The 22,536-nt window shown below is 46.6% G+C and overlaps 1 protein-coding gene across 5 annotated transcripts in view; it reads right to left on the bottom strand.

Moving 5' to 3' along the window:
* MAP4K3 (mitogen-activated protein kinase kinase kinase kinase 3) overlaps window positions 1-22,536 on the bottom strand; it is a 345,207-nt gene that overhangs the window by 170,774 nt on the left and 151,897 nt on the right. For all 5 annotated transcript variants that reach the window (XM_075339445.1, XM_075339446.1, XM_075339447.1 and 2 more), the window contains exons 3-4: window positions 19,537-19,627; window positions 6,068-6,132 (exon numbers count right to left, since the gene is read on the bottom strand). In XM_075339445.1, coding sequence (XP_075195560.1) covers window positions 6,068-6,132; window positions 19,537-19,627 — 156 coding nt within the window. The remainder of the gene's footprint in view (window positions 1-6,067; window positions 6,133-19,536; window positions 19,628-22,536) is intronic.

Here is a 22,536-nt window from a genome sequence, read left to right as displayed (position 1 = left end):
CTTAGGCTATGTGCCCACGGGGACAGTGTCCTGCGGATATATCCGCAAGACATTCCGCAGGTGCTCCCAGAAAACCGCAACAGAACTTTCTCTGTTTCAATGCTGCGGATATACAGTGGAATGTCCTGTGGATATGGTGTATTCTGCATTGAGGATACAGTACCATGGCTTCGGCACTGCATCCTCAATGCAGAACAAGTGCTGCAGTGATCGGGGTACTCATACTTACCTCCATCATGCAGCACCTCGCTTTTCGGCGGCCGGGTCACTGTCAGCGTCTGGTGCACTGTGCTGGAGGTGGGCGGGCCTGAACTAGCTCCGGCTGTCACATGACCAGAGCTCGTGCAGGCCCCGCCCACCTCTTCCTTCCTGTACCTGGCTGGATCCACCGCGCTGCTGTACACCGGACGGAGAAAGTGACTCGGGTCTCTATCAAGGCAGGTCAGTATATGGGACCTTGCGGAGAAATCCGCAACAATAATTGACATGCTGCAGATTTTTCTGCACGAAAATCCGCACGATTTCCGCTGCGGAAAAATCCGCAGCGTGGGCACAGCATTTCCCAAATGCCATAGAAATGGCTGGGAGTAGCTGTGCTGCAGATTTCTGGAAAATCCGCGGCTTTTCCGTGAGAAATCCGCGGCAAAATACGCGCATTTTCCGCAGCGTGGGCACTTAGCCTTAGGCTAGTTTCAGACGTCCGTGTTTAATCAGGTACAAGCCACACACATGGTTATGGTCATACGTGTGTCACATGTGTGACATCTGTGTTTGCATACGTGTGACAGTTACCGGACAAAACACGGGTCTTTGATATAAAAAGATTTTCTATATTCACCTGTATCCAGCGCTGTTTTCTTCGGCTCTGCTGTCTCCTGCTACTGACCCCTGCTCATTATATTCATTGATTATTCACTGCAATGAGGAGCTGGAAACCGGAGCATCGCGAAGACAGCGCTGAGTACAGCACCGCCAAGAACACTTTAGTATTTAGCAAGAAGCGTGTGTGCAGTAACGTCCAGGATGTCATTGGAGTCCCCAATGAACCATGATGACATCCTGTCCTGATGACACGCGCGCTACAGCGTATGTCCGGACGGTGACTTCATGGGTTCATCAGAGTCAATTGGGAACTCTGATGAGTCCCAGATGCTGTCCCCGCGATGCTCCGGGTCCAAAGTCCTCACTGTGCGCACACAAACACACGTATACACTAAGCACATATACACACATATGTATACAAACATAGCAGACACACATGGATACATTGAGCACATACACACACATAGCGCACATGCATGTATACACTGAACAGACACACGCACACACACTCTGCTGGATACTCACCTGTCCCCCGCGATGCTCAGGCTTTCAGATCCTCAGTGGAGTGAATATTCAGAGAGTATAATGAGCGGGGGTCAGGAGCGGGACGCAGTAGAGCGAAGAAAATAGCGCTGGATACAGGTGAATATAGAACATCTGTTTATTTAAAAGACCGGTCTTTCCTCCGGTACGTGTCACACTGATGTCACACGGATCACATCAGTGTGCGATCCGTGTTACACTCGTGCTACCGGCGAAAAAAACGTACATGTCTCCGTGTGTGCATGCGGGGTCACACAGTCCGTGTGAAAACACGGACGTGTGAGTACAGAATAGAATAACATGGGTACATGTGACATGAGTGTTAAAAACGGATGTCACACATACCTAAAACACGGACGTCTGAAACTGGCCTTAATGCTTTCAATGGTTAAAAAAAGCAGCAAAAACCCTGCAAGGATTGACATGCTGCATCTTTAAAAAAAAAAAAAAAAAAAAAAAAAAAAAGCTGAAGTGTTCTATTTTAATCAGAAAAAAAAAAGCGTGTGTGTGTCTGTGTGTGCATGAGACTTCTGGAATTTCATAGGCTTTGCTGGTACTGTAAAACACAGCTTATTATTTGTATTTATTTGCATAAAACCAATAGAAGAAAAAAAATGCCAAAAAACCACCGCAAAAACGCAACATGTGAACATAGCTTTAAGGGTGCAGCGATATCGGTGGTGAAAGCACCCGCCCCCGTCGTTTGTGCGTCACGGGCAAATCGCTGCCCGTTGCGCACAAAATCGTTAGGAGCCGTCACACGGACTTACCTGCCTAGCGACATCGCTGTGTCCGGCGAACCACCTCCTTTCTAAGGGGGCGGTTCGTTCGGCGTCACTAAGCGGCCGCCCAATAGAAGCGGAGGGGCGGAGATGAGCGGGACATAACATCCCGCCCACCTCCTTCCTTCCGCATTGCCGGCGGCCGCAGGTAAGCTGTAGTTTGTCGCTCCTGAGGTGTTACACGTAGCGATGTGTGCTGCCTCGGGAACGACGTACAACCTGCGTCCTCAACAATCAACGATTTTTTGAAAAGGAACGACGTGTCAACGATGGATGATAAGGTGAGTATTTTCCATTGTTAACGGTCGTTCCTTGCTGTCACACGCAACGACGTAGCTATTGATGCCGGATGTGCGTCACGGAATCCGTGACCCCGGCGATACATCGTTAGATACGTCGTTGTGTGTAACGGGGCCTTTAATGGTCCACAACAATGTGAAAGAAGGCATTCACAGGGCAAACTTATAAAGTTCAATGACGATTGGATCGGTGATTTGAATGCACAACACAAAAGTTTCAGTCTAATCTGGAAGACAAGTGTCACACGTTTCCCATTAGTGTATTTCTATACTACACTGGTGGGAAACAAAGCCGGATATGTGAAGGTGGGGCCAGGAGTCTCTGTACAGTGGGCCATAAATACAGTAAATACGTCTGAGGAAAAGTGGCACAGATGGAGAGTGTAAAGTGACAGGGGGCGTTATCTCTGCCTTGGCCTGACCCTCCTAAGCATCCAGAGAAATCCTTCTTCCGAGCCCCCCACCAGCCCCCGTGTGTCAGGGGTGTGAACAATGCGGCCGGCTGTCAGGCACTGTGCTAAGCCAAACCAAGCCTACTTCTCCGACACTACTCTGTGCCTGACAGCCTGCCCATCACATCACCGCCACAGCGAGGGATAGGAGAACAGTCATGAGACAATATTGTGACAGGACTTCAAATTGATGTTTAATATAGTTAAAGTACATCAATGATTTTAATTTATTTTTGCAAAGCAATCACAGACTTTATGTAGTCAGACATCACTCGGACTTGTCAGGGAAAGCACAGGCCATGGGAGCATTGTCAACAATCAGTGCTTTGCTCACTTTCGGACAAACTATAGGCTACAAATGTCTGGGTGGTCTGCATCATACTCTGCATAGCAGCTGCATTAGATCATGGAGCCACGAAGGTGGAGAGGCGGCTGTCAGACACAGCCAAACTCCCTTAGGCTATGTGTCCACCGGAAATTCAACTGGCAGATTTATCTGCGGAAAATCTGCAGATTTTCTTGATTTTACAAATAAATCCGCAGGTTTCAGCATGTACAGACACTCCTCATGTTATCCTATGGGACATGGGGAGTGCTGTGTCCATGCTGCGGTATGTGCAGCTGTGGAATATGTTGTGGATGTCCCGCAGCCGCACATAACTGCATGTCAATTATTTCTGCGGCTTACCTGCGGAAACGCCAGCCCTTCACTATGGAGATAGGACCGGGACTTCCGCAGGTAAGCCGCATGAATGTCCGCAGGTTTACCGCAGCTATTTCGCTGGAATCCCACAGCTAAAAATAGCTGCGGATTCCGGCAAGCAGCTGCGGGAAACCTGCGGATGTACCAGCGGATATATCCGCAGGTACAAACTCCCATGGACACATAGCCTAAGAGAAGGCAGAGGCGGAGTATTACCATCTCTGCATTTCTGATTACTGACTGTATATACAGCACTGAACAGGCACTGTGTGTACTGTAAAGGAAGCGACATTAGCATTTCCTCTAAGGTCCCAATGATCCCTGGGTGTAAGGAGACAGCAAGGGCTGCTGGGTCCTAGGATACACAATCAGCTCTGCTATGCAGCCATGAGGCAGTTTGCCCTTCAACTGGGGCTAATATACCAGCCCTAATTACAGGGGTATTTCGATTGAGAAAGAAAAAAATATTTAAATGTTAAAATGCTCTCCTAAGATCTTTTATGACCTTATATATAAAAAAAAAAAAGAGCAGGAAAAAAATAAAATAAAAAAGCCACTGGTAATCCAAATCACTGTTACTAGCCCAACTTCCATGCAATAAAAAAATAAAATAAAAAACAGTCCAATATATAAAAAATAATTGTAATGGAAAATGGGAACAAATTTAGAAATGTATTTTATTGATCCTGTGGGATCATAAAAAGATATGTGAAAAACACATTCAGTTCCATTATTTATCCACTGATATAGGTAAACCAAAATTTAAAAATAAAGAAGAAAAAAAGTATGACAATGACAAAAAAATTATACTCCATTTATCACGAAATAAAGATACAAAAACAATTTCAATATCCAAAACAATAAAGAAAACCTACAGCTCTTCATACAATAAATGAAAAACAGGCATCTGTCTGATCAGGCCTGGACTTGAACTAGTTAATATCAAGATTTCTCTTTTGTGCAGTATTTTATCCATTGTTACAATGTGTTAGAAACAAAGCAAAGCAATAATTGCACATTGTAAATGACCAAAGACTTTCATGATGTCAGCAACAATAAGCACATTCACTATTAACACTGTGTTTATCTGAAAATAAGACGGGGTCTTATATTATTTTAGGCTCCAAAAGATGCGCTGGGGCTTATTTTCAGGGAATGTCTTCTTTTATTGGCGTCAGTGATTGGGCTGCCTGTTAATGGAAAATTAATATTAACCCCTTTCCCCCACTCCCCCTCTCTGCACCAGCGCCAGCAATCAGTCAGACGGCCGTATCACTGCCGGAGGATTGTATTGCAATGCTGGGCCGGTCGGCGGCTCTTCTGACCCGAGCATGTCAGCATGTATTTCTATGTCGTTGTCACGCTCAGATCAGGAGAGCCATAAGCCAGTATGAGGATTGAGATGCGATCCTCGAGCATTAATACGGCAGTCTGCCTGAATCACTGGAGCCGGCACAAAGGCGTGAGCGAGATTATGGGAAGGGAAAGGGGGCGAATATTCATTTGCCAATACCATACATTCCAATACCATACATTCCAATCACTATCACCAGCGCAGAGGAGTAGACAGGAAGGGGGTAAATATTCATTTTTCATTATCACGTTCCAATCACTGACACTGGTGTAGAAAGATGGCCGGATGAATATTCATTTTCCTTTAAAGGGAACCTGTCACCAGATTTGGATCCTATAAGCTGCGGCCACCACCACCACTGGTCTCTTATATACAGGATTCTAACATGCTGTGTATAAGAGCCCAGGCCGCTGTGTAGTACATAAAAATGACTTTAGAATACTTACCTAATCGGTCGCTGCAGTGGAGTTGGGTCATATGGGCGTCTCTCTCCATTTTCCGGGTCCAGCGCCTCCTCTTGCGGCCAACTTTGCCATCCTTCTTCTGAAACCGGGGTGCATGACGCGTCCTACGTCATCCACACTCGCCGGCATTGAGGTCCTGTGCAGGCGCACTTTAATCTGCCCTGAGCATGGCAGAAGGAAAATGAAGACGGCTGAAAGAGGAGGCACGAGCACCGGAGAACGGAGATGCTCATAAGACCCAACTCCACTGCAGCGACCGTTTAGGTGAGTATTATGAAGTGATTTTTAAGTTCTACACAGCGACCTAGGCTCTTGTATACAGCATGTTAGAATGCTGTATATAAGAGCCCACTGGTGGTATCCGCAGCTTATAGGCTCCAAATCTGCTGACAGGTTCCCTTTAACTAGCCGGCATGTGACTATAAACTTAGGGGGTTACAGCAACACAACGAGGCAATGTACAACAATACAACTTACATATCCTAAAAGGGCGGCCCAAGACCTACTTCAGGACACTATTCTTAGTATGGTAAGCAACTAGGGCTTATTTTTGGAGAAAGGTTTATATTATAACCATACTCCAAAAAGGTTGAAAAATCCTGCTAGGGCTTAATTTTAGGGAAACCCAGTATGTTCAAGATTTCTTACCATGGTAGATATCTTGTAGGGAGCCTCCACCACAAAATTCCATGCATATCCAAAGCTTATCACGCCTAAAACAAAAAACAAAAACAAAGCGTTCAAGAAAAATAACATGTTTTTAACATTTAATGCGTTTTAATGTGCAAAATCATAAGAAAATTAAGTGCAACAAATGTAGAAATAGCAAAAATTGTCAGATTTATACAATTAGCTCCCACCCAAGAAGTAAACTGGCACTAGTGAGATGGTTTTCATTCCTTCTAAACGAGAGCTAATTATGTGACTTTATTTCTCATAGTATGTTGAATATAAGCGTCCATACATGTTGTTTGCACAGAACATTCCTATTATTGCAATAAACAAGGGTTTTTTTATGTGATTATAGTACAAAATTAAAATAGAATCTGTCACCAGGTTTTTGCTATGTAACCTGAGAGTACCACGATGTAGTGATAGGAGTCACTGATTACAGGGATGTGTTAGGGTACCTTCACACTTAGCGATGCAGCAGCGATCCGACCAGCGATCTGACCTGGTCAGGATTGCTGCTGCATCGCTACATGGTCGCTGGTGAGCTGTCAAACAGGCAGATCTCACCAGCGACCAGTGAACAGCCCCCAGCCAGCAGCGACGTGCAAGCGACGCTGCGCTTGCACGGAGCCGGTGTCTGGAAGCTGCGGAGACTGGTAACTAAGGTAAACATCGGGTATGGTTACCCGATGTTTACATTAGTTACCAGCGCACACCGCTTAGCTGTGTGTGCAGGGAGCAGGGAGCCGCGCACACTGAGCGCTGGCTCCTTGCTCTCCTAGCTACAGTACACATCGGGTTAATTAACCCGATGTGTAATGCAGCTACATGTGCAGAGAGCAGGGAGCCGCGCACACTGCTTAGCGCTGGCTCCTTGCTCTCCTAGCTGCTGTACACATCGGGTTAATTAACCCGATGTGTACAGCAGCTACATGTGCAGCGAGCCGGAGCCGGCAGCACAGGCAGCGTGAGAGCTGCAGAGGCTGGTAACTAAGGTAAATATCGGGTAACCACCTTGGTTACCCGATGTTTATCTTGGTTACAAGCTTACCTCAGCTGTCAGACGCCGGCTCCTGCTCCCTGCTCGCTTCATTTGTCGCTCTCTCGCTGTCACACACAGCGATCTGTGTGTCACAGTGGGAGAGCGCCTTTGAAGAAAACGAACCAGGGCTGTGTGTAACGAGCAGCGATCTCGCAGCAGGGGCCAGATCGCTGCTCAGTGTCACACACAGCGAGATCGCTAATGAGGTCACTGCTGCGTCACAAAAAGCGTGACTCAGCAGCGATCTCGGCAGTGAGCTCGCTGTGTGTGAAGCACCCCTTACTTATTAGGTGTGTTTTATCAGAAGGACATTATCACTACGGGACTACTGGCCCTGTGCATTCTAGTTCAACCAGGCTCCCAGCACTGATTAGCAGCTCTCGATCACTATACAATGTACACAGAAAACCATAGTGTGGGTGGGTTATACACAGCTCAACAACTGAGCTCTGCTCAATCTGCAACAGACACAACTGTGACTCTATAATAAGTGCTGCAACCAGGAAACTAAGTAATACATCGCTGGAATTAGGGTTTCTATTGGGGTCTCATGCAACTGGCAGATTACATAGCAAAAACCTACTGACGGATTCACTTTAAAGGGCTTGTTTGACACCAAAGAAGACAATTTGATAAATGTCCCTCAATGTTTCTAAAATGATGTGCTTACATAATACATCTTTGCAGCTGGAGCGCTATTTCCCAGATATTGAGCTCAAAATCCGCTACGTACAGAGAGATCAATTATAAAAGGTTTATATAAAGTAAAAAACTATATAGTATACAGCATGCTCCTGAGCTCCCTCTATGGGTGGCTTCTCAGAATAAATTTACATTTAAGGTGATTGCCTGGGAATTAAAAAAAACAAACAAACCCCAAAAGCAACAAACAATAAAAGGTCTTGGAATGAGTTAGTTCTCTCTTTGGTGGTTCCCACCGGCCCTGCAGAAATGATATCAGTTACTTATCTGACCAGTGCAGGCGATCAGTAACATCGGTAATTATCTGCAAAAACCACACGAGCTTTAGACCTGATATCATCAATACTTGACTAGAGGGGAACAGCAGGGTGGAAGTGAAGAGTTAAAAGTAACCTGTCACCAGGAAAATGCAGTCCAACCTGTAGGCACCATGTTATAGGAGAGGGGGAGGGGAGCAGACTAACATGCAAATTTACGAGTAAGGCTAGGTTCACATTTCCGTTGTTTTGCATGCGTTGCTTGACGCTTGTGACTGATGCGTTGTACAACGGATGACAAGAATTGGAATTCATTGTCATGATAAAGCGGATTCCGTTGTAAAACGTGAGAGAGAGAATGATCAGCTGATCGCTCTCAAAAGCCGGAGGCCGGGAGATCAGTTGATCGCTCACAGAAGCCGGCCGCCGAGAGAGAGAGCGAGAGACATTCATTTGAATGATTAAACACAAGATTTGAGCATGCGCAGTGAAAACATAAGGATTCCGCTGCTCAAAAAACGTTACATGCTGCGTTCCTGCCGCTCCGACGGTCAGTCGTTCCACGACTGATCAGTCAGGCGGCGGATACAACGCAAGGGCATAAGTCGCAATCTGCCGCTCGTACAAGTCTTTGGGAAACAATGGAATCCGCCAAACGGATTGCGTTGTTTATCAAAGCGGCGGATTGTGACTTATAACAACGGAAATGTGAACCTAGCCTTAGGCCCTGTGCACAAGCTGCAGTTTTTGACGCAGTTTTTCAGAAATTTGCAGCAAAATCTGCATGCCTTGGATCCGATATGTAGCTAATGGTCGCTATATACGAGTAGCGGCGCCTACCCCTTGCGAGGGAGCTCTATGGGCACCCTTCCTCCTGTCTCCTAATCCTCCCTTTTCGCATACTCCTCTCTCTTATTCTTTTCTTTCTTGTCCCCCTTTATCTTTTTTCTCTGATTTAGGCCTAAGCCACACGGCGAGAAAAACAGTGTGAGTGGAGTGCGATAAAACATCACATTCCACTCGGACCAATATTAGCCTGTGTGCCACATGAGCGATTATTTTCTCAGCCCTAATCGGACCAAAAAAACAATCGCAGCATGCTGCAACTCTAATGCGAGACTCTTTTGTCTCGCACCCATTCAAGTGTATGGGGCGAGAGAAAAATCGCACTGAACTCGCGGGTACACCGGTGTACTGGGAGTGCAGGGAGAGAATGGCAATAGCCGGCTACGGAGGAGAGAGGGAGAGAAACACTTGCATGACACTCGGCTTCTGCTGTGCTGCCAGTGTGAGCCGAGTGTCATGCGAGCATCGCACTAGTGCCCAGTGTGGCCCCGGCCTTATAGTTAGTCTTTACAATTAATATTGGTATGCACAATGTTTTTATATTCTATACCAATGTCTTTGACAAATGTTATTTTCAAGTTGGTATACAATACGTTATCTATTTTATTTTTCTTGACAAGCATTGATGTCCCATCTTTGTATGTATATTCTCTTGATATGACACTTTCCTAAACGAACCGAATATTTGGCTATGTTTCAAAATCACTATTACTAATTAATTAATAATTAATATTATGTTCTTATGTTTGTGATAAACAATAATTTGTTTACCTCGCCTTTAAAGATTATTTACTGGAGGGAGAAAAAAAAAAAACCTTGCAGAAAAAAAATCTGCAAGCCTCTCCTGAATCCAGAAAAGTCTATGGGACTGTACATTTACCGTGCACACAGTGTGTTTTTTTATGTGCAGTTTTGGTGCAGATTTTGATGCAAAAAAAAATTGGAGCATGTCAATTGTTGGTCAGATTTAGCAGTGTTTTTTCATCCATTGACTTCAATTCACTGACTTTCTTGATGGCCTAAAAAAACTGAATCAAAACCTTGTCAAAACCTCGTCAAAACCACGTCCGGTTTTGAAGCATTTTTTTTTTTGCCACAGCGTGCAGATCTGCAGTGTGTGCACATAGCCTTTAAGATCCAGTATAACCTGTGTTTTCAACATTAAAACCTCTGCTCTTTGTGACTTCCGGTCCAGGGGGCGGTCCTATAGGTGATGGACCGCTTTCTATGATAGCTGTCAGTCACTGATAGCACCGCCCACTGGACCGAAATAGCAGAGGATTAAATGATTAAAACACAAGTTTTACTGAATATTTTCCCATGAAACTATATATCAAACTGCTCAGCTCCCCCTGCTCTTCAACATATTGCCTTAGGCTAAGTTCACATTTCCGTTGTTTTGTATCAGTCACATGCATCGCTTGACGCATGTGACTGATGCGCTGTTCAACGCTGTACAACGGATGACAAAGAACAGAATTCTTTGTCGGATTCCGTTGTGTGCGGGGGGCGGAGTTCGGGGGGGAGGGGAGCCGAGCGGGGCCGTGGCACTGAGGACGTCAGTGCCGCAGGGACTGCAGGACAGGTGAGTGAGTGAGAGAGTGTGTGTGTGTGTGTGTGTGTGTGTGTGTGTGTGTGTGTGTGTGTGTGTGTGTATACACACATGCTGAATGCGGGAGGGGGCGGAGCCGAGCGGGGGGGGCGGGGCCAGGCGCTGAGGATGTCAGTGGAAGTGCTGCGGTCTGCATGGCTGGGGACAGGTGAGTGTATGTGTGAGTGAGTGTGTGTATGTGCATGTATGTATGTATGTGTGTGTGTGCACATGCAAAGTGCGGGAGGGGGCGGAGCCGAGCGGGGGGCGGGGCCAGACGAGGGTGTCAGTGGCAGTGCTTGTCTGCATGGCTGGGGACAGAGGTGTGTGTGTGTGTGTGTGTACATACATGTGCGGAGTGCGGGAGGGGGCGGGGCCGAGCGGGGAAGTGTCGGCCTCCCTGCACACGTAACCAGCCTAAATATCGGGTAACAGCAAAGCACCCGATGTTTACCTTGGTTACCCGATATTTACCTTGGTTACGGGCCTACACCGCTTAGCGCTGGCTCCTTGCACCGTAACCAGGGTAAATATCGGGTAACCAACCAAAGCTGGTGACGTGTGCAGGGAGCCAGAGAGCATGCGCAGCGAAATCCGACGGATCTCGCTGCTCAAAAAACGTTACATGCTGCGTTCCTCCCGCCCGGCGGTCAGTCGTTCCACGACTGATCAGTCGGGCGGAGGGTGCAACGCAGCATCATCAGTCACAATCCGCTGCTCATACAAGTCTATGGGAGCAGCGGAATCCGCTAAACGGATTCCGTTGTTTACAGGAGCAGCGGATTGTGACTGATACATTTTAGCGGAAATGTGAACTTAGCCTTAAAGGGAACCCGTCAGGTGACATATGCTGCCCAAACCGCGGGCAGCATGTATCAGCCACTGGCTGTACGATAACAGTCAGGTATGTTTCAGAGAAAAATATACGGTACTTTTAATAGCCACATGTTGGCAGCAGGGACCTGTCAGTCACTGTCAGCGGGCAGGGAGAAGCCGCCTGGAACCCACCTGTATAACTAGTGCTAATAAAAGTATATCTTTCTCTGAAACACCGCAGCATTTCAGAGTGTAACCTACCTGGCTGAGATCGTACAGCCAGTGTGTGATACATGCTGCCCACCGTTTGGATAGCATGTATCAGATGTCAGCATCCCTTTAAGGGGAATCTGTCGCCAGGTTTTGTCACCTAATCTGAGAGCAGCATAACGTAGGGGCAGAGATCCTGATTCCAGTGATGTGTCAATTACTGGGCTGCTTAGTATAGTTTTGATAAAATAGCAGGATATTATAATTTGGGCGGCACAGTATCTCAGTGGTTAGCACTGCAGCCTTGCAGCGCTGGGGTCCTGAGTTCAAATCCCACCAAGGACACCATCTGCAAGGAGTTTGTATATTCTCCCTGTGTTTGCGTGGGTTTCCTCCGGGTTCTCCGGTTTCCTCCCACACTACAAAGACATACAGACAGGGACTCTAGATTGTGAGCTCCAATGGGGACAGTGTTGCCAATGTATGTAAAGCGCTGTGGAATCAATAGCGCTATATAAATGAATAAAATTATTATAATTAAAATTATAATTATTAGAGGAGTACTTGGCGTGCTGCCAGGTAGTTCAGTATATTCATGCGCTCTGTATAACTTCTAGATCTACAGTCAAGAAAACATTGATTGTATCAAAATGACAGCAAACAGCTCAGTAAGTGACACATCGCTGGAATCAGGATCTCTGTCTCTACATTATGCTGCTCTCAGATGGGGGAGACAAAACCTGGTGACAGATTCCCTTTAAGGTTAGATTGTATCTTCCTGGTGACAGGTTCCCCTTAAGTAATGCTTATTTTCAGCTGTTTTTGATCCCTTTGATGACACCTTTCATCATAGAAGTGTATCCTGGCCTCCTCCTAAGTAAGGTTTTGCTCCTCCAGGCTACCTGTTGTCTCTCCTTTAGGACAGTTCCTCTTTGTATAGAAACTGCTGTTTTTTCAGAATTTGAGGAACCCGCATGGCACAATGCTTCACAAAGCTGTTAGCGTTTTGCTGACCTTTAGCTGTGATTTTTCATGTATTGGAAGAAAACTGAACATCAATAAATGTTTTTGGAAATGCTGATGAAGCTGAAACCTCTCATAAATGTCAGATAGGAAAGACATAAGCCCTTTCAGGCTTACAAAGAAGAAACAAGGCTGCAATGGCTGAGATCAGTGATGCAGATGTGTCAGGGCAGAGCCTTTCATCCAGTCTGTACAATGGCGGCTATTTCCAGATTGTTACCCAGCGTGTTGTAGGTGCAGAATCCTCCTCGCTGCTGATACTATAGTCAGGCTATAGTTTGCCTTAAGCGATCACTTTACACTTCATTATAAATGGAGAAAAAGGCGATGGCGTTTTGCATATTTGGATTCGGTTACACCATCTGGAAACTAGATTGTTGTGATATATGGAATGTGAAATATTTCTTGTTGTCTCCAGCGAGTGCAGACACTCACACGGCAATACACACTGCTCACTAATAGATAGGGATATGCGGCTTTGGGGTGAAGTTTATGTAAAACATACCATTTTAATGCACTGTTGCGGTGACCCAAAAAACGTAATTCTGGCGTTTTGATTCTGTTCTGCCTATGCCGTGTACGATCAGACTGATTTTATATTTTGATAGATCGAGTATTTCTGAACACGGCGGTACCAAATATGTTTTTCTTTATCATTATTGTTTTATTTTCAATGGGGCAAAAGGGGGGTGATTTGATGTCTGGTTTTGTTTTTCTTCTTTATTTTTACATCTTTTAATGATTCTACTAGTCCTCCTCAGGGACATTATTCCTGTACTATCCGATCGTTTCTGCTGATCAGAGCAGTGCTTCGGTATTGCTTTGATCAGCAGAAATGCTGATCTCCTGTAATTGCCGATGCTCTGCCGGCATTCACAGGAAACAAGTCATGGCAGTGACAGGGGTCATAATCTGACCCCACGGTGCCATGGCAACCCATTGGCGCCCCATGATCGCATCATGGGGCCGCGGAAGACAACGGGGAACAGTTCCTGCCGGAGCAAGTTAGATCGCACTGTCAGAGTATGACAGCTCAATCTAAGGGGTTAACAGGCTCTGATCCACCAGCGCTTGTTAGGTTATGTGCGCACATTGCGTTTTGGCCCTGCAGAAATTTCTGCAGCGATTTGAACAGCACACGTGCGCTTCAAATCGCTGCAGAAAGTGTCCGTAATGAAAAAAAAAGCCGATTCCATGCGCTCTGAGTACAGGCCCTCCCATAGACAGAGCGGGAGCTGCATGTGTGGCGCCCCTGAGGCTTCCGTCGCCACAGGTCATTGCACCCCATCAGCGGTGTGATGCCCCATTCTGGGTGAGGAAGGGAGTGAACACCGGTCCCCTGGTAAATCCACACTACACCCATTGCTAGGAACACACTGCGACCAGGGATAGTGGCAGAAAACCTCCCATGCTGCATGCTGGGAGGGGCCATAAGACCCATCCCTGCTCCTATAGGGTAGAACAGAGCAACTGGGGAGGTGGGAGGAGCCACAAGAGTGCAGACACAGAGAGGAAAGTCTAGTGAGAGCAGATAGAAAGAGAGTGGGGAAGGAGGAGGAGGCCTGCAGGAGGCAGGCAAGGAGGAGAAGTGAAAGGAAAAGGAGCTCCAAGTCAGTCAGGAGCTGAGAAGAAGGAAGAGACGCTTCCTGGTGAAGATCCTGGGACTCAGAGGGTCCAGGTGACACCAAGCAGAGAACAGAAGGGATCCCAGGGCCACGGGTAGCTGTAGAGCTGCGGTGGCCTGTTCCACAGGAACATCGGTGGAGGGATCAAGCTGCAGCAGGGGACGGTCCCTAGAAACCGGAGGAGTGCAAAATCATCTCCAAACAGTAAAAACCGAGGCCCAGGGAATGTTGTAAACTTCCCGGGCCACAGCCCACAGCAGAACTTCTAGAAAAGGGATAATCAGCCGACAGGTGACCCCCCAGCCTGGAGGCTGTTGTGGAGGCCGAGCCAGGTTTATCCTACAAAGGCAAGGTTTAAGGAGACAGCTGAAGACAGAGACACTTAAGAGAAGGGTACCGGGTTTTGCTCCAAGAATCACCCAGAAACGGGGGAGGTCCCTGACAGTGGTCCCAGCAGTCCAAGGGTTCCTGCCGGCCTTGACAAGAACTGTGAGTAAAGAACTTGAAACTGCACCCTTGGAGTTGCCTCTGTTATTTCATCTGCATAGACACTCATAAGCACCAACTGTGCCCCGGGGCACTGCTCCACCTGTGGGGAGTAGTACCACCATTGCTGCCATATCATCCCCCGGAGGCCTCATACAGCAGCGGCGGCTTATTAGCCGCATACCACAGGTGGCGTCACGAACACAAACATTAATTCAAGCCACATATTCTACTGACACCCACCAGGGCCACGGAGTCGGGCCCAGCCACCACTGACTACCTCCGGACTAGTCCGGCCCGGCACCGGGTGTCCCATAGCCCTGGGGTGGGCGAGTCACATGCAGGGCGCACGAAAGAAGTGACATGTCACTTCTTAGAACGCGCGCTTCGGGCAGCAGCCGAAGCGCTGCACTCTAATACGCCACGTGCGCACGTCTCCTGCATAATCTTCATAGATTATGCAGGGGACGCAGGACGCATGCAGTTACGCTGCCGTGCAGATCGCAGCGTAACTGCATGTAAATACGCAACGTGCGCACATAGCCTTAGGCCCCTTTCACACATCGTTTTTTGCAGTCAGTCACAATCCATAGTATTTTTTAAAAAAAACAGATCCAGTGACTGTTGCCGCTGGATCAGTTTTTTTCTCATTGATTTGTATTAGCGACAGATGGCCTCACATTTTATCAGTCGATAAATGTTTGTCGGACGGAGATGACATTCACAGTAAAGTTTTTTGTGCATGTCAAAAAACGGACAGCAACAGATTTGTCGCCGTCCATCGTTTGTTAAAATGGAAACCTATGGGCACAGGATTCGTTGTAATCCATCAAATGACGGAATCCATCAATGGATCCGGTTTTTTTTTGTAACTGAGCATGCTCAGTTGGGGTGTAAATTCACTTCTGGTCAGAAAAAAAATCTACGTCTTTCTCTCTAAAACAGAAAGTTGCTAATCAGGCATGTGGGCAGGGTTAGCCTCCTGAGCTCTGCTACATTTCATTATGTCACAACTGTTACACCCAGCAAACTAAGAGGATACTTCACTGGAATAAGGGGAGTTTTCCTACATAATGCTGCTCTCATGTGAAGTAGCAAAAACCTGGTGACAGATTCCTTTTAATGGTGTCCTCAATGCTGACAAATACAAGCAGATACTTATCCATTATGCAAAATAAAAAGGGAGGCATCTGATTGGATCCAAATTTATTCTGCAAAAGAACAATGATCCCAAACACAAAGCCAAGGAGAAGAACAAGGAGTCCAAGAAGTGATCATATGATCCCATAGAGCCCTGATCTCGACATCATCACGTCTGTCTATGATTACACGAAGAGGCAGAAGGATTTGTCCAATCCAAGCCTCATGCACAGAAGATCAGTGGTTAGTTCACTAAGATGTTTGTAACAACCTCCCTGCTGAGTTCCTTCTAAAAATGTGTTTGTGTGTACCTAGAAGAATGTATGCTGTTTTTCAGGAAAAGGGTGGTTGCACCATGTAATGATTGGATTTAGATTTCTTACTTGTTCAAGCACTTTGCATTTCTTAAAGTCTAAAAATAAACTAACACTTGTTTTTTTATGCATTCTTACTTTGCAGGATTTTTTCCACACCTCACAAACTTTTGCACAGTACTGTATGTAATGATAAAGTTCTTTTTGACATCACATTTTGTGAATGTTTTAGCCTGTGTATTTTATTCAGAGATATTACTGTTTATTTTAATATAGACTGTGATGATAATGAGACTTCTAAAAAGGTTTGTGAAAAGAACATTACGTGCGAGTCTAAAATTATGGCCATTGTGAAAATGTCAAGCTTTTTTTTTTTTTTAATATAGATGATATGGAAAATAGGACAAAAAAAATCAAAAATGAAAAAAACAAAAATACATAGAACATGAAAACAAGAAGCTAATTTTCTATTGATACATTCCCTTTGAAGGGAACCAATTACCAGGATTTTCCTATATAAACTAAAGTTGGTGCTATACTGGCGCTATCATGCTGATTCTATACATACCTTTAGTTGTGAAATCGGATGTATAGTTTCTGAAATACAGGCAAGTAAAGTTTGTGAAATTCACTTATTTGATTGATAGCAGCTACAGAATATCTAATAGGTGGGTTGGGTTTTGGTAGTTATTCCCACCCCTGCCTGTTCGTTCTGCCGCCGTCTCAGTTATTACAGGGGGAGGAAGGACGCAAGAAGCACGGGAGTAAGGACAGGCAGACAGACAGGGGCGGTAAACTTTACTTGCCTGTATTTCAGAAACTATACATCCAATATCACAACTAGAGAGATATGTAGAATCTGCATGATAGTGTCAGTATAGCACTGGCTTTAGTTTAAATAGGAAAATCCTGGTGGTTGGTCCTCTTTAAGCTGCCCTTTCACAATTTTTTGCTAAAAATAATGCAGTGTTCATTGACCTTAATAAGCCATGGCCTGAAGAATATGAGCAAATTGTCGGTTTACAGCAGTAAACAATCTTGTGTCAATGAAATAATACATAAATATTAACCAAGCTAAAAGTAAAAGTACCTGGGATATTTGGGGCTTATACCTGTCAGTGGCACAATCACTATCCACAGTCACTGGTGATTTTTAGATGTTACTTATAGCAGACTTAAGGGAAACGTGTCAGCAGGTTTTGCCTACCCCACCTGAGAGTTGCAGGATGTAGGAATCTGTCAGCAGGTTTTGGCTACCCAATCTCAGAGCTGCAGGATGTAGGGGCCATGACCAGGATTCCAGCAATGTGTCACTTAATGGGGGCTGCATGCTGTAATTTTGAGACCAGTTCTCTGAATGCCGAGCCCTGTATAACCTTGTCCACACCACTGTGACAGCTTTTTGAGTGCACGGTGCATAGGCAGAGAACTGTTAATCAGCGGTATGAATATGGAGGACAACATGTCAGCAGGTTACCTAGATCTCTAGTGTTAAGGCCACGTCTCACTAAGCGACATCGCTGCTGAGTCACCGTTTTTGTGACGCAACAGCGATCTTGCTAGCGATGTTGCTGTGTGTGACATCCAGCAACGACCTGGCCCCTGCTGTGAGGTCGCCGGTCGTTGCTGAATGTCCTGGACCATTTTTTGGTCGTTGCCCGGCTTCTGCTGACGCTGGTAACCAAGGTAAATATCGGGTGACCAAGCAAGGTTACCCGATATTTACCTTGGTTACCAGCGTCCGCAGCTTCCAGAAGCCGGCTCCCTGCACACGTAGCCAAGGTACACATCGGGTAACTATAAGCAAGGCGCTTTGCTTAGTAACCCGATGTGTACTATGGTTACTAATGACAGCGTCGTTACACGGGTCGCTGGTGGCTGGTGGCTTATCTCTGTGGAGATCTGCCTGTTTGACAGCTCACCAACGACCATGTAGCGATGCTCCAGCGATCACTGCCAGGTCAGATCGCTGGTGGGATCGCTGGAGCGTCGCTAAGTGTGACGGTACCTTAACTCTTCTGCTGAATATACTTTGATTATTATTAAAACTATAGCAAGCATCCCAGTAAGTGACATCGCTGGAATCTCTGTCCTGACATTATGCTACTCTCAGATTAGGTAGCAAAGACCAGGTGACAGAATCCCTTGAAAGGAAACCTGTCACCAGGTTTTTCCCTTATGATCTGCAGCCACCACCTGTAAGCTCATATAGACATCATTTTAGAATACTGTATATAAGAGTCCAGGCCGACCTGTATAACGCAAAAATCATCTCAAGGCCCTGTGCGCACACTGCATTTTTTGCCGCGGATTTGCCGCTTTTTTTTGCTGCAGAAAAGGTGCGATTTGTCCTTCTGTAGCAAAATCTAGCAGAAATCCAAAATGCTATGGGCACACTGCGTTTTTTTTCCCTAAAGGTTTTGTTGAAAAAGGTTTTCAGCAAAAAGAAGCATGTTCTCACTACTTTTCCATAGGTACCTGCGGTTTTGCCATTGATTAATGGTTAAAAGCCGCAGGGACAAAATCGCGGCAAATACGCACCAACACTGCAACAAACCGCAGTAAAATCGCATGCTGATTTTGGGTGCGTTTTTTGCCGCAGGTGTGGAATTCTGCCAGAGGGTGTGGATTTTGCTTACCAAACATCTACCCAGTGCGCACAGACCCTTGCAATACTCCCTTAGGGGGGTGGTCCGGTCCGATGGGCGTTACTGGTCTCGGTGCAGCACCTCCTCCATCTTGTGCAGTCTCCGTCCCCTGCCCAGCCCCATGTGCAGGACGCATCCTGTGTCATTCTCAGAGAGGTCTCCATTGAGCTCCTGCGCATGCGCACTTTGATCTGCCCTGCTGACAGCACAGCAAAGTACTGTGGCTCGCACATGCAGTCAGTGTTTGACCTTTTCTCGCGCCTGCCCATTACAGTACTCTGCTCTGCCCTCAGCAGAGGCCTCTCTGTGAATAAAACATGAAGTGTAATGCACATGGGGCTGAGCAAGATGGAGGAGGCGCTGGACTGAGAGCAGCGACGTCCATCGGTCCAGACCGACCCCTCGGTGAGTATCATAAAGGCCTTTATTTCGTTCTACAGAGCAGTCTGGGCTCTTATATACAGTATTCTGGAAGGCTGTATATGAGGGCTCACTGGTGGTGGCTACAGCTCATAAGGGAAAAACCTGGGGACAGGTTCCCTTTAAAAAGGCATAAACGTGATCAACCAAGCTCGGCTAGGACATGCACAAACCGATATTAGAGATGACTTGCCCGTCCTCTATGACAGCAGCCGTATACAATATATTTCTTGCTATGAACAATTTAAAAAACAAACTATAAATGAAACGTCAGAATCGACATTTATCAGGTCCTATCAAAGAACAAATGTATCACACGCTTCACCTCAGATAACTGCCAAAGTAAGCCACGATGTTCGTATGTTTGCAGTCCTTCATCATGATGATCTCCTGCTGCACCACCGCAAAGTCTTCTCCTGTAAAGGGTTAAACACAAGGAAATATTGTAACTTAATGAAGCACATGGGATAAATAACATTTCTTTGGTTTCAAGTCTTATGTGAAGGGGAATAAAAAATTGATAAATTAAATACATATATGAATGTTCACATTAGGACAATGGTCTACGTAGAGCACTGTGTCGGGGGTTTTATCTTTGTACTAATGAACAGTATTCAGACATGGCCCCCTGAGGTGCCCATTCATTGCATGAGTCTAAAGGTCCAGTCACACTAAGCAACTTACCAGCGATCCCAACAACGATAGGGATCGCTGGTAAGTTGCTAGGAGGTTGCTGGTGAGCTGTCACACTGCGACGCTCCAGCGATCCCACCAGCAACCTGACCTGGCAGGGATCGCTGGAGCGTGGCTACACGAGTTGCTGGTGAGCTCACCAGCAACCAGTGACCAGCCCCCAGTCTCCTAGTTACAGCACACATCAGGTTAATTAACCCGATGTGTGCTGCAGCTAAATGTGCACAGAGCAGGGAGCAGCGCACACTGAGCGCTGGCTCCTTGCTCTCCTAGTTACAGCACACATCGGGTTAATTGCCTGATGTGTGCTGCAGCTATCTGTGCACAGAGCAGGAGCCGGCAGCACAGGCAGTGAGAGCGGAGGAGGCTGGTATCAAAGGTAAATATCGGGTAACCAAGGACAGGGCTTCTTGGTTACCCGATGTTTACATTAGTTACCAGCCTCAGCAGAAGCCGGCTCCCTGCTCACTGCACATTTAGTTGTTGCTGTCTCGCTGTCACACACAGCGATCTGTGCTTCACAGCAGGACAGCAACAACTAAAAAATGGCCCAGGACATTCAGCAACAACCAACGACCTCACAGCAGGGGCCAGGTTGTTGCTGGATGTCACACACAGCAACATCGCTAGCAACGTCACAAAAGTTGTTCGTTACCAGCGATGTTGCTAGCGATGTTGCTTAGTGTGACGGGGCCTTAAGGCTCCAGGACGAGGGATCATGTCGGAGTAAGGCTGCGTGCCCATGATCAGGCTTTGCAGCGTTTTATATGCAGAGTGTTAACGCTGCTTTGTACAGTACAAGCACAGTGGTTGGGATTTCTAGAAACCTCCTGCCCACTGTGCTTGTTTATACGACAGCAAAATCTGACCTGTGGTGTGGCTTCACGAGCTACAGCATGTGAATTGTTTGCTGCAGAGACGCAAGCGTTCTCCGCAGGGAGAATACAGCGAGACTGCAACTGCCCAAGCCCGGATCATAAGCATGAGCAGCTGTGGTCTCCTGCGGAGGAGACTCGCGGCCCCACAGCTAAGGACCCGCCGCGTCCAGGACGTAGCGGGTCCTGATCTTGGGCACATACCATAAGACACACCTTAGGAGGTGTGCGCCATGCCACAAATGTTAGTCTAATTTGGAGTAAGATTTTGGGCGTAAATCCTCTTCCTGAATTAGACGAGCTGTGGCATCACGCCCCAGGAGCTGCCATAGCTGGGGAAATCCAACCAACAGTTCTTACACCGACCAGCTAACTTTATCAAGTATGCAACAATACGTTTCTAGTATCAAATCTACAGCAAACGATTCACCCACGGCATAACTGCCAGCAGCAGACCACAGAGATTGGATTTGGTATGGCTCACTTCAAGAAGGCAGACTTATTCCTGAAAAGAGCCCAGCATATGCCACAGAATATGTTCTCCTCCTCTCCACTGTTGCGCGCAATCGGCTTCAGAGCTCTTCTTTGCATGGACCTGACAAGCACATGCTTTTATTTTCCCATATTGTCAAAACACATTGTGCATGTTTGATGGGAGGGATACTTCGCGTGTCTGGAGCGCCTCGGAGTTTGAAGCCCCGTGATGCCTGCATCTGTAAGACGTATGGTGCGTCAGTCTGAGATGGGGCTTCACAAATTACAGGAGAATCAACCTCACTTTTTCTAGGTCGTTTTCAATTAGGACCTGATCATTTCTTCCCATTTCTAGTCCCCATGTACGCCAGAGAAGCCTCCACCTAACACTGTACACCGCAGCCATTCGGTGCGTAAGCAAAAACAGATCATTTTAAAATAAAGAAAAGCGGCTGGCTAATTATCAGATCCGTTATCTATAGACTTCAATGTTAAAAAGACGGATCCAGCTGAAATCGGACAAAAAAAAGTTGTGTCTGTAGACGCCAATGGATTGCTGCAGGATCCGTTCTAACGGAGGATTACTGGACGTGTGAACTTAGCCCTACCTGTTAACCTACAGCTCTGATGACCGCCAAGGTCTTGCTTTACTGTACTGCAGCAAAGAAGTCAAATCAAAAATGCATGATAACTGTAACCAATAGCAATCATACTGCTGTTCCCAGTGATGGCTGCAGTAGTCATTATTACATCGCTGCAGCACAGAAACTAGCATTGACAGAGTACATCAGATCTGTAGTGGCAGGGGATTTATGAGGTATATAATGCTTAGTTCTTTATGCTTTTTATGGCATTTCCCCCTTGGCTCGTTTTGCTGATCCCAGACAACTCCCTTACCCAAGGGCGGAATGATCACGGTCGCAGGGATCGCAACCAGGCCCGGGGGTACAGAGGGCCCGCTGGCCCCAGCTCTTGCTTCAGCTTGATGTGCGTCCAAGGCCACACATCCAGCTGAAATGCATTGCGGTGCAGAGACCTGTTAGGTCCCTGCACTGCAATACACGCTGCCAGCCAAACAGAAGCCATCCCCGCATGACAATGACGTCATACATTGTCATAGAACGGACATCGATGAAAGTAGAGGAGGATGCTGTGCGATATACGAGCCGGGGAGGTGGTGAGTACAATATATACCAAAGGGGGACAGTATATACCAGGAGGGGCCCAGGAGAGGAACATATCGTGCTGGCCAAAAGTATTGGCACCCCTGCAATTCTGTCAGA

This window comes from Anomaloglossus baeobatrachus, chromosome 3, assembly GCF_048569485.1.
Source record: "Anomaloglossus baeobatrachus isolate aAnoBae1 chromosome 3, aAnoBae1.hap1, whole genome shotgun sequence".
Classification (NCBI taxonomy): Eukaryota; Metazoa; Chordata; class Amphibia; order Anura; family Aromobatidae; genus Anomaloglossus; species Anomaloglossus baeobatrachus.
Note: the sequence above shows the minus strand (reverse complement) of the source record. Positions and strands in the feature narration are given on the sequence as shown.